Below are 12,269 nucleotides of genomic sequence, written 5' to 3'. Positions count from 1 at the left end.
CAATATTTAAATCATTGTTTAGCAAAATAAACCTTCCTGGACATTACAGTCTCCATCACTTCACACATACTGCTCTGTTCATCCTCAGCGTTTCTCCAGCCACTGCTTTCATATTAACCAAATGGTTTGCAGCTCTTCCTAGAGTTATCCTTAAAATACTCCCAAGTGCAGAATTATCCATCCTCCCCCAATAATTCCATGCTCAGTCTTGCAGCTTCTCTCCTGAGGTGCAGGAAACCTTCCCTCTCCCTCCCCAGCTACCTCTCCCACGGCATTTTCCCTGGACAAGGCAGATTTCCTTCCTGGCTTTCATTGCAGCCCTCCCCTAATCCAAGACTGACAAACCGTCCCTCCTACTCAAGCCTTCTCTGTCCCTATCAGTTGACTTTAGTTCAAATATCCTGTGTGCTATCAGACACTCAGATCAGACTGATGATGATTTCAGAGTCAGAGAGAGCTTCCAAACAGCTTGCGTGTATCCTTTCCGGAGCCCAGCAGCCAGAGGGCTGGGAGATGGAAGGCAGGAGGATATCAGACCCACCCAGGCGCTGCTGGCCACAAGTCCCAGCCGCTCGGGTGAAGGCACGCAGCTCTGGCATTGCAGTTTCTAGCCAAAGCATCCCAGTTTGCTACACTTCTTTGCATGAGTATAGACAAAGTTCATCAGCTCTCCTTACATTTGGGAGAGAATTTGGCCTGAAATAGCATTGTGGTTTTATCAGTTATTTGGTTTTCTGACTTGTTGGTCTTGCTGTTCAGCTCGTCGGCCCTGCTTATAATACATCCCTTCTCCAACTGATCAAAAGGCTGTTGTGTTCATTTACTCGCTGCCACATTTCTTTAGTGAAGGGCACCTTTAAGCCTTTTTATTTTCTCTCACTCCAACTGGAGCATCATGAGAAAAATGCTCATCCCTTCTTGCAGCTTGTTTACATTTGTGTTTTAATTTATGTTCTGGTACCATGAGGAAATTAAGTGATATCTGGTCTTGCTGCTTTTGCTCAGTTTGTAGCAAGGGAAAAACTCGGCCTTAAAAGAGCTTGTGGTCTAAATGCATGTGCGGTAAAAGGAAAGGACATTTATGCCCTTCATGTCATCTGAGTGCTCCTGAGTTGCAGAAGTGAGCGAGGAGGAGGTGGCTGGAGGTGGGGAGTACCCCTGGCCTCTTGGACCCTCTTCTTGCCAGGACCATCTTTTGTCTTGCCATTTACCTTGTTTCAATGAAAATGTTTCCTATTGCAGCCTTTATTAAGAAACCACATCATAAATCTTTCTTTGCCCCTCTTGGTTTTGGCCACATGCTTTTCAATTGAAGCTGATCTTAGAAATCTCTGACTTAAGGAAATCCCACATATAGGAAAGAAGAGCCAGGATCTCTGTGTTCACTTAGTGCCTGGCTGGGCTTGGGTCACAGGGAGGACCCTGCCTAAAGCAGAGGGATTGACTTGTGCTGGAGGCTTCCTTCTGTACTCTCTCTCCAGTCCTGTCACTGTTAGTTTCTGCTGCTATTTCTATTTTCAGGCTGTGGCATCTTATTTGAAGGCTTTGTCTGGTTGCCTACTATTCTTTTCCTCTCCATTAGATTTTGACTTCATTATAACCCTCCATCCTCTTCTTCAAACAAAATTGCCTTACTGCTATGACCAGAGGAAACATAAGCAGCTGCCCTGAATCTTGTATTTACTCTCTGTCTGTCAGTTTGAAAGTTTGCCTCTTGCCATTTTTGAAACAATTCCAGACGGCGGTTGTATGCAAACTGCCTCTGCAGAGATCCTTATTCATGGCTTGGTCACCTCCCAAGTAACAGAGTTCCCCTCTCTGCTGGATGTTGAAGATGCAAGTACAAGGCTGAACTTAGCTAAATAGTTGGGGGTGACAGTCCAGCCAGCCTGCAGAAACCTTCTCCCTGCACATCTGTGTCCATCCCACTGTACCACTCTATGAGCATATAAGGCCCCTGAGTTTCCTTCAAAGAGCAAATTATTTCAGAGTTCCAAGCTGGTGCTGCTTTCCTGCGGTGCATTCAGCAGGAGTGCTGCAGGAGGAGGAAGGGCTGGCAGCATCCCGTGCAGAGCCGATGCGCAGCCCGTTCAGCAGAAAGCAGTGCTAGAGTCCAGGAGCCCTGTTTACACCCTTGAAGACGCATGATTTTTCGCAGGGCTTGAATTGCCATTAGCCAACTGTGCAAGCATCTTTCCTGAGACTGTAAGTGGGTGCCTCAAATGCCTCTGAAAGACCCGAGCCATATGCTAAGCGTGGTGAATGCATGAGATGAATGAATCCAGGTACTAACGAGCAGACACGATGCCCAGGCTCAGCCAACAGTAGCTGTCAGCCTTACTAAACGTGCCAATTCCGGCAGCAAATCAACCCCTTACACCAGAGAGTCCCAGCCTACAGAAAGCTAAATCTTGTACGAAGATTCTCTGGAAAGCAGTTTCTGATAAGCCCATTTAGAAATCGAGGCTTTTCCCAAAGGAATGTGAGGGATTATTGCAGTAGTGCTGTTCTCTCCCATTACAAGGCTGGGGGGGGGGCACATAAATGTACTGGCTCTCCCCGCTTCTCCACTGTGGCTTTCAGAAAGCTGTTAAACATAGAGTTAAACTTCATGTTTGGGGGGCAGGGGAGGTGGGGGGAGAAAAGAAAAAAGAGAAGCCCTAGGCACTTGGCAGCATCTGAAATGCTGGGTCAGCAGGGGCGGAGAGCAGCAAACCTCACTGCTCCGTGCTGACAGTAATCAGTAACCTTTTGTAATTAGTAATTCACTAACGCAGCAGATGAGAGCAGCCTTGGGGGCCTCACACCTTCCATCTGCTGCCACTCACGGACCAGCTCAGGTCTGAGGGGGAACAGGGATTTCCAGAGTCCCCCGCCTCCTCCCTGGTAGGGGATGGGCTTTTTCCTCACGCTGTAGTTCTGCAGAACTTGGCCTCTTCTGCATGCCTGCATGTTGCTGCCCATGCTGAGCCCAGCGCTGCTCCCCTGGGACCCTGCAGGGCTGCGGGAGCTGCCGTAGGTGCCGGTGCACAGGGTGCCTGGAGCACAGCCCACGCCTGGCCGCCCCGCCACTCCAGGGTGCCACTCACGGTGCCTGTCTGAGGGTGCGCTGATGAATATTTGGTTAGATGTCTGCAGTTCCCTGTGAAATCCACCTGTCCTGGTCACATCCAAGCATGTGGCCTTGTACAGGTTTGTCTTTTTGTAGCTGAGGAACACCCCCCTCTCTCAGCAGCGGTCAGGCCAAATGCTGGCGAAGCCTAGGCATGATGACTGGGGGCTGGGCGGCAGGCACGTGGTGACTGAGGCTGCCACCTCGGTCAAGCCGGGAGAAGGTCCTCACGGCAACGCTGCATGTTTCAGAAACGCTGCTACCATTCCCCTTTGCCGTGGCAGGAGGAGAAACCTACCTCAACACTGAGAGGGTTTTCCTCTTCCACGAGAGGGTGTTTCTCACTGCTTTTTGGACTTTGTTTCCTATGTTGCATTGCTCACTATTCCACACAGCGCAGCTTGTTAATCCCAAATGCACGCATCATATGGTGGAGCCCAGGCATGAACTAGAATAAGGGGCAATGTCCCACTTCTGCAGAAATCACATCTTTGTAGCTAGCAGCTAGAGCAGCAAGTACAGAGCACGCCGATGCTAGCCAATCCCTTCAGCATGACCCATCAAAACTTGGTACCGCAGAATTTAATGATGTTTTTCACAGCTTCACTTTTCCCACAAAATGAATCATCCTTTTATTTCCCTTTATATGTTTTCGTGGAGGCAAAGATAGGTGGCAGAGAGTGTTCCATCTGCTCTTACAATGAGAAGTGGAATTACTGGATAACCCTGAAATAAAGAGTGGTCTTGAGAAGGCTACATGATGTGATGAGTGCAGAGGAAAGGTGGAGGAAGGGGAGGAAATCCTAGCTACTTGTTCACATAAAGGAGTTTTATGAATCCGAACATCTGTAACTAGTGAAGGACACGGCTCAGTAGTTTTGCTGTGTTGGCCCCCCTTGTATTGCTAAGCAGAAAGTCTCGGGAAAAGAGATTTCCAATTGAGAGCAAAATGAGGCTTTTGCACAGTGACCCCCCTGCATCCTATGGACAGCAAACACACCTCTTGCAAATCCGTCACTTCCCTCGCAGCCCCGTGGTGCCGTGTGCCGTTAAGAAGGGCCTCAGGGTCTCTGAAACTGCATTTCTTTTTATAGGTGAAACATGAAACATAGGCAATATCCCATGGGCAGAGCCTGTTTGTAATTTCAGATTGTGCATTCCTCCTCCTCCCCACGAGCAAAGTCCTTGCAGCCCCTTTTCATCATCTCAGCGCTGGGTTTTTTTTAATAATAATAAACGCACTGGACCTCTTTCCTCCTTGTTTTTTCCTTCACATTAAAGGCTCACAGCCTGAGATTTACTGTGCTCAAGGCGGGTCAGAGGGGATGCCCTAGTCCTCAGTTCTGGTTTAAGATATTAATGGCCATTGCAGATGGATCATTCATGCCGTGACATTTTGCTGTGCTATTGCAATAGCATGTGACCATCTAGCGTGGAGCCCAGCTACAGCTGAGAGATGTGTTTTGTCCTTCCTTCTTACCCTCTCTAATGCCCGTTTCTCAGAGTTGTTTGAAAACTTTTCTCTGTCATGCCGTTGCTATCCCGCTTTGCTTAAAGGTTAGTGATAAAGGTTTGTTCCTGCCTTTTGCTATGCTCAGGAAAATCTTATAGTAGTCATTTCTTAATGTCCAAGTATTTCTTTCAAAACAGTATTTCAGTGTCCACTTGTACTGTCAGGGTAGAAAACTGCTTAAAAAAAATAATCTTTTTTTTTAACCCTCAACATAGGTGATAAAGACAAGGAGTTTTCAGAGCAAACCTCTCGCTTTCAAAAAAAACTGTTTTCCTGCTGTCTTCTGGCAGGAGCCAGAATTAGAATAGATTTCAGCATTTTAAGCTGTGGACTAGACAAAATAAGTAGAAAATTCAGAGAAGATGAGAGAAGTGTGGCAGTGGCTGGAAACGAGCTGGTCATACAGTAGTTGTTTTGCGATCTCTGTTCTATCTAATACTTGGGGTTCATCCGAACCGAAGCTGTGTAAATAGCTGATTGGTTCCATTTGTTTGCATTGCCAAAAAAAAAAAAAAAAGATGGAAAATAGTTTGAAGCAAAATGTTGGTTATTTGACTAAAATTAAAATATTTTAGGTTAAAAACCAAGTGAGTAAAATTAATTCAATGTTTTTAAGAGCAACATTTCAATTTTGCTATATAAAAGACTTGTTTTGAAGATGGTTCAGTGAAATGTTCCGGGAACATTTACCAAAACATTTAAGGAAATTTAGCATGAATCCATTAAATGTTTCCATCATTGAATCTGCATAGTTCTTAATTATTTTTCTTCTGAAATAGTTGTCTCCAAAAAGTCTTTCCCAACTCAAGCCTTAACCATCCACAATTTCATTATCCCCTGCATGTCACTGAAGTAGCCAGAATTATTTCAGCTCTCTGATAACCAGTGGGTGGCTTTTGCTGGGGTAGAAGCAGGCTTCCTCTGTCAGCTCCGTGCAGCCTTTGGCTCTGTTGCAGGAATCCGTATGTCTTCCATGTGGACTGTGTTTAAACATATAGCTCTCTGCTCTTGTATGGCTTGTTCCCTTCCTAGGAGGCCAAGTTTGGAGGCGTGTGCTTCGCATGGGACAGAGTTCCTCTAACAGTTATTTCTGTTGAGTCTTGTCATTGTACCAAGTTTTTACAGTCATTCCTCCTTTGACTTCCCAAGTAGAATTTCCCTTTCTCTACCCCCTCATTGACTCATTCTTGAAGTAAATTGCTAAATAAATGAGGGTGGAAGGGCCATCAGGGGGTCATCTGGTCCAACAGCCTGCTAACAGCCAGGCTAAGAGGCAGTGGAAGGTAGCCCACCGCTCCTCAGAAAACCTTCAGGGATCCTTATTTCCTACTCGGGGAGTCAGAATCGGCTACCACGGTCCGAAGAGAAGGAAAGATAGGTCCGTTGGGAAATAACTGTCAGTGGTGGTGTGCTCAAAGATGGGATCCCCGTCCCAGTGAACACCAGCCCACCCCTCCCAGGGAATCAGCCTAGATATTGGCAGCAAGCTGGTACTAAAGCATTACTAGAAGTACTCTTGTTTTCTTATGGAAGAGGATTGATCTTTGATGCCAGCACTAGGATATGTTCACATAAAACCCCGAGTATTTTTTTCTTTTCTATAGAGCCTTATGAGAGGAAAAGGTCTGTTCATTGAAACCTAAACTAGCTCTTCTGTTCAGCTGATATTTGACGCTTCACCACCTTCACGGTTGCTGTTAGCCAGAAGAACAAGGTCTCTCTTCTTGCAGCTTCTATAGAAACACAATGCTTGGGAATTCACATTTTTGTCTCTCCTGCAGTTTCATTTCTCACTTTAGAATCAGTGTTGGCAAATACATTTTTCGTTCGGGATTGTTGTTACAGTTAATATGATCTACGGTTTGCCAGCAGTTCAGGTTTGAATGGGGGTAGCAATGAGACTTTTGCTGTACAACGCACCGTCTAGCATCTGCCTGGGCATTTTGGCCAATGCTGTTGCCTATTTTAACTCTCTGGTGATGTGTATCCAGGGTGATCAGGGAGGAGCAGGTGTTCCAGGAGATATCGGCTTCCAAGGAGACAAGGTAATTGTTTTTCTTTCCTACAGTTCCGCCCCCCCCCCCCCCCCCCCCCCCCTTATGTAGTAGTATGTGTGGCCACCAGCTTTCTCAGCTCATCTTAAACCACAAGGAGCTGGAACTAGCTGCAACCTGCTCTCAGGTTCCCCTGCTCGGGTAGCTCTCATCTGGGGTCGGCTGTATCTTTCTAAAGATGTAGATTTTGTGGTTACTCCTAATAAAAGCAGTTCTGCTGGGGGCTTTCTATAAAAGGGGCCACATCTTCATGCAGAAATTGGAAGTGATGGGGTGGGGGTGGGCTTGATGGGGATGGGTGTGAACGTGGGTGGTCCAGCTGCTGCAGACTCAGAGATTTTCTCTGCTCAGTGCAGCAACTTAAACCCTGACCCAGTAAAGCACTGAACGCCGTGCATAACTTCCAAGCAAATTACTTCTCCCCTGTGACTACAATATGATACTGACCTCAGCAGACTACCACAGTACTGAGCACTGCACTGGGGCCGACATGGCGCTGAGCCGTAACTGACTGCAGCAGCCCCTGTGTTCTTCGGGGCTAAATTCAGCCCCAGCTTTAGCAGAAACACCTCCCTGATGTTGGTGCCGTTAGTCCCAGCTCCCTGGCGGGCTGATCTCAGCCTTTAGAAGGTGCTCCTTGCTCTGCTGCGGAGGAGCTGGAGCCTGCGCAATTGGTATGTTTTGATGCTTCATTGTGTTTTCTGAAAAAAATGTGTCTCTCTCAGGGCAGCCAGGGTTTGCCTGGGGTCCCTGGGGCACGAGGGGAAAGCAGGCCCCCTGGTAAGTAACCAAGCATCCTCTGCTTCCTAATCTCCCTTTCTAAAGGTTCAGCGCCCAGCTGGGAGGGCAGCTTGGCAGGGGTGTGCTGTTCTGATCAGGAAAGCAGTAGCCAGGAGCCAGCTCACTTTTCTCCATGTTCTTCCGATTTCTGCAGGGAAAAGTCGGTGACAAAGGTCCAGTTGGGTTTCCAGGACCACCTGGCCCTGAGGTATGTCCCACCCCTTCCTTCTCACATCTTTCCTTTCCTTGGTAACTTCTGCAGTATCCTTTCTTCCACAAACCCACGTGATACCACCTCTCTCCCATCTTGTTTTGCCTCTGCAGCAGTAGTTACTGGATGTCTGCAGCTTGCCACCCCACTGAGAATCAGCTGGCTGAGCAGCACCCGTGTGCCATTTGAGAGGCTGTTAGAGATGCCAATCTCCTTTCCCACTGGAGGCTTTTAGCTCCCGAGCTCTGCACAGGCAGCCCCCACACAGGGTTTTGATTAGGAAGCACATGTATATAGCTGTTGTGAATTCACATGGAAAGCAAGAGCCAAACACCGCCTCCCATGTGGGCACCCAGCCTGACAGAGGGAGGGGACAGCTGCCCACCGCTGCTGCTCGCCATGACACCTGAGCTCTGATACATCTACCAGCCCCAAAGCGGTGTGTTCTGGGGTCAGAGCCTTTGCTAATGACAGGCAGATGGATTGTTTTAGGACTAGGTCCCACCAGGCCTCCAGAAATGCCGAGACAGAAAGAGCTTTGCTGTGCTGTGGGATTTACTGTTAATTAATGAATTGAGGTCCACTTTTGTTCAAACTGGGAGACAGGGCAAGCTGTCCATCTTGTACCTTCTGACCACCTGTGCTCAGATTTCCTGATCTCCAGCTACTTTTCCAAGCCTTTTTTTTTCCAATCTTCCCGTGCAAATCCTATATGTAACAGCATGTTCTGCTGTTGTTCAGAAAGGTCGGTCCCCAAAGATTGTCTTTAACCTGGCAAACAGCATGTCACAACCTATCACCTCCCCCCATCTTGCCTTTTTTTTCTTTTTTAACACCTTGGCAGACACTCACTGCAAAGCAGAGCATCCTATCATTTTGTGGAGGGAAGATCTCAAGCCCGGGAAAGCAAACAAAGCTTCCAAAAGATGTGAGAGAAGCTGGTGATGCACTGGAATAGAGTCCCAGACAGTGTTCCAGCCACCGGCTATCTCTGTTAACACTGGTGTTTCTACTCACTGTGGTGTTCTCTGGCCCTTTTTGTTCTTCAGCAGCTTTTGTGGGGGCAGCACATTCATTTCTTGAATCTTGCATCTCACTTTCCACCCACCCTCTATTCAGGCTAGGGCTTCTCTTCCTTGCTAGGGTATGACGTACATGAGTGGTGACAAGGTAAGGAGGATCAAGATGAGCTCATGACCCATCCTACATCTCATGGTTTCCTGGCTTTTCCTTCCACATCTTATCATAGACATCATGGAGGGGTTTTTTTTCAGTTTTTCCCCCACAAAATACCATTTGAAGTAGAAAAAGACTTACTGCCCTTACCAAAAAAATTGTCACAGTGATACATTAAATGCAGGGTCATCATCCCCCAGCGCGTTGCCATTTCTCTCCTTCGTATCCAACCAGACAACATCTGTAAGATGCTTGAGAGCCACTTCCAGCACAACTGATGGTCTGTTTTCCCTTCATCAGTGCTCTGGTATTTTGCTGGCTCTGGAAGGGCTCTTGGTCGAGTGCTGCCACTTAGCAATCGTTCCTCTTTGTTGCTGTTGGAAGTGAGCACAGACTCCTTTGTTTCCTCAGCGAAGGGCTGGTGGGTGGAAAGGAGTCGCTGCCTGGCTGAAGGCAGCAGCTAACGAGCATGTCAGCACCTTTCCTAATTCCTCGCCCGCTCCCCTTCGTCGCTGAGGCGTGCAGTGCAGTTCGCTTCTTGGAGCCAGTAAGATTATGCGCTGACTCATAAAGATTAATTAAAACCCAAATTGCTGTTTTTAGCTGTGTGATGACAGGGAGGCCCTCACAGCAATAACTCTTGCAAGAAGATGGACCTAAAGGGAGCTGCTGGGAAAGGCTGCTCTCGAATCAAGCCCATAGCGCTGCTCCCGTTGTCCTGTTTCGTTCCCTCTGGAAGATGTGCAGTGGCCCACGCGCGGACACTGCCGGCACCTAACAGATGTCTCAGCCCTCAGCCTTGAATTAAAACCCTGGCGGAGGGTCTCCTCTGAAGCTGGCTGCAGGGGTCCACCTCCGCACCCTCACTGTCTCTCGTTTTCTTCAGGGCTTCCCGGGTGACATTGGCCCCCCAGGAGAAAACGGTCCCGAAGGCCTGAAGGTGAGCGGAGTAGAGACTGCAGCTCTGTGTGGGGTGGGAAGCAGCCAGGGAAAACAAAGTAGTGGGAAGGGGGGAGAGAGAAAGCCCTGGAGATTCCTAAAGATTGTCCTGGCCAGCGCTTCAACTTGGTCTGTTTGGCTTGAGGTCCCTCCAAGTGCAGGGTTTTCTTTTTTTCATTATTTTTTTTCTGTAACAAAATTGACATTGGATGATTTCCTGTAGCTGTGAAAGAGACTTTCTCTTTTTAATTGCCCTTCTGAGCTTACGTTTCTGTTTTCTGAGTGTCTTTTCCTTTGGCTCTTTCTCAGGGAAAGCCAGGAGCACGAGGTTTACCTGGGCCGAGAGGACTGCCTGGACAAGAGGTGAGTGTCTTCAGACTAAGAGCAGATTGGGTCTAAAGAATAATGTTGAGTTTTGAAGATTAATACGTGCTGAAATGGTGCCTGTGACTTGAAATCCCCCCGTCCCTCTGCATGTGGAAGCAGAGGCTTATATTCAGTGATCAGAGACCCACGGAAGAGCTTCCCCAAACTGCAGTCCTGCCATCTTGGCTTGCAGTCACTGAGGCACCTGCTGATCCTGACCTCTGCACCGCTTTGTGTTTAAAGCCTGTTCCCCTGCACCCCAAGTGGGTGTCAGCGCCCTGTTCCCTGCACACCCCCTCGCCCAGGCAACCCTGACCTGGCTTTTGCTTCCCGCTCCTTGTAAATGCGTTTTCTTCCAGCCGTGAGCCCTGCAGACCCCACTCGCTTGCACGAGCAATGTCCTTTCGTACTGCAGAGTCTGTGAATTGAAATCGCTGCTCTGCAGAGTCACCTGCGCCAGCACCTTGGAGCTCGCGGCTTGCCCTTACCGCTTCACCTGCACACGTGAAGCCTCATTCCACCCACAGTTACTGAGCAGGGCAGTTGTCATTGAGCTCATTGTCCGGGTGCTGTGAGAGCGGCAGCAGCAGCAGAGGCGGCCCCAGTGCCCTCCTTTACCCCACTGGGACTCCAGTGACTTCAGCGCAGTTTTGTCTCATTTACTCCAGCGTAAGCTGTTTGTCCAGAGTCGTGAGACATTTTGCAAATAATACTTGTTGCACGCGTGGGCAGGAGCTTGTTCTAATAGCACTAATAATCTAACTTTTTCTGGGAACTCTTTTGCTTGGTCTCTAAATGGGATTAATGCAAATCAGCTCATTTATTTGCACTGAAATTGGGGGGGGGGGGTCGGGGGGGAGAGAAATATTCTAGGCAATTTACAAAGGGAATCGAAGCCTTGCATTCCAGATTCAGGCAGGCATGACCAAGCTGCCTTCAATTTGCTCTAGTTAGTGAGTGTAAAAGTAAGACTGAAGACATGGACATGGAGTTTGACGTAGCTGCGCTGAAGGACTTTGAAGGCGCAGCAGACCACACCACCACCTCTGCCTATCCAAGGTTGAGACTGTGGGTTACCTCTTCTTTAGAAATGTAGCATATGGGGGTGGGGGGGTGGGGGGGAGTTGCCTGAGCCTGCTGAGCTGGGCTCCTGACTTCCAGTCCCATCTTCAGCCCGCCAGCTCGTGCCACTTCATTACCATGGCTGACCACCTAAATGAGAACAGCCAGAACTGTGGCTGCCAAGGGCGCTTTTAATTTCTCTCTTGGCAGTTGGTTTTAGACACTTGAGATAATTTTTGTGAGGCTTAATTGAAGGTCTCCTAGAAACTGTAGTTCTGATCCTATCACATTAGGATTTGGTGCAGAGCCAAGGGAGAGGACCGAATCCAATTGCTGTGTGAGATTTTGAGATAGCTCCATCCTGCAGCATGTGTAGTCCCATTTGAAAGCAAAAGGGAAACCTTCATACAGTTGCCAAATGGTTCTGTGGGAAATTTTGCAACACCCTTTTTGTGGGGCAAAAAAAAGAAAGAAAAAGAGTAGAGCGCCCTACAGCATTCGTATCCTTGCCAAATCAAATGAAGCAGAGTCATGTGAGCGTGTCCACAGTACCCTATGGGCCAAATCCACCCCACGATAAGCCAAATCAACTGGTGTAGGCTTGGGTCAATTTTTTTTTTTTTTTTTTTTTTTGGTGAGATGAGGAAGGGAGATGAGAAACCTGAGATGCTGAGCTCCCAGCTCTAAGATTCTAAAGGACTCTGTTGTTAAAAGTGACAGCTGAGTACACAGCCTGTGTTTAACTGCTGCTCATGCTGCAGACCTTTCATTCTTGCTGCTGGGTGGGTGCGAATTGTGTCACTACTTTCCTTTTATTTTAACTTCTTTTCACCTCAGGGAGATGAAGGACCCTTAGGACCACCAGGAGTCCCTGGTCCAGAGGTAGGTTTCAGTCGGTTACTCAGTTACTACCAGCTCTGACCTTGCAATGGAATTGTAGTTAAACTAGCATAAAGCTTCAAGCCTCTTGGTTTGGGGACTGATCTGCCCTTCCAAGAAATATTGTCTTGTCCAGGGCTTGGTCCAGCTGCTTGATCCAGGATGGCTGAAAGTCAA

The 12,269-nt window shown here is 48.1% G+C and overlaps 1 protein-coding gene across 1 annotated transcript in view; it reads left to right on the top strand.

The window, feature by feature from the left end:
• The window catches only part of COL27A1 (collagen type XXVII alpha 1 chain), a 158,977-nt gene that overhangs the window by 74,001 nt on the left and 72,707 nt on the right, over positions 1-12,269 (top strand). The window contains 7 exon segments of the mRNA XM_027778196.2: positions 6,617-6,670; positions 7,405-7,440; positions 7,442-7,459; positions 7,614-7,667; positions 9,733-9,786; positions 10,095-10,148; positions 12,051-12,095. Coding sequence (XP_027633997.2) covers positions 6,617-6,670; positions 7,405-7,440; positions 7,442-7,459; positions 7,614-7,667; positions 9,733-9,786; positions 10,095-10,148; positions 12,051-12,095 — 315 coding nt within the window.

Source organism: Falco peregrinus, chromosome 1 (genome assembly GCF_023634155.1).
Source record: "Falco peregrinus isolate bFalPer1 chromosome 1, bFalPer1.pri, whole genome shotgun sequence".
Taxonomy (NCBI): Eukaryota; Metazoa; Chordata; class Aves; order Falconiformes; family Falconidae; genus Falco; species Falco peregrinus.
This window is presented reverse-complemented; position numbering and strand designations above follow the sequence as displayed.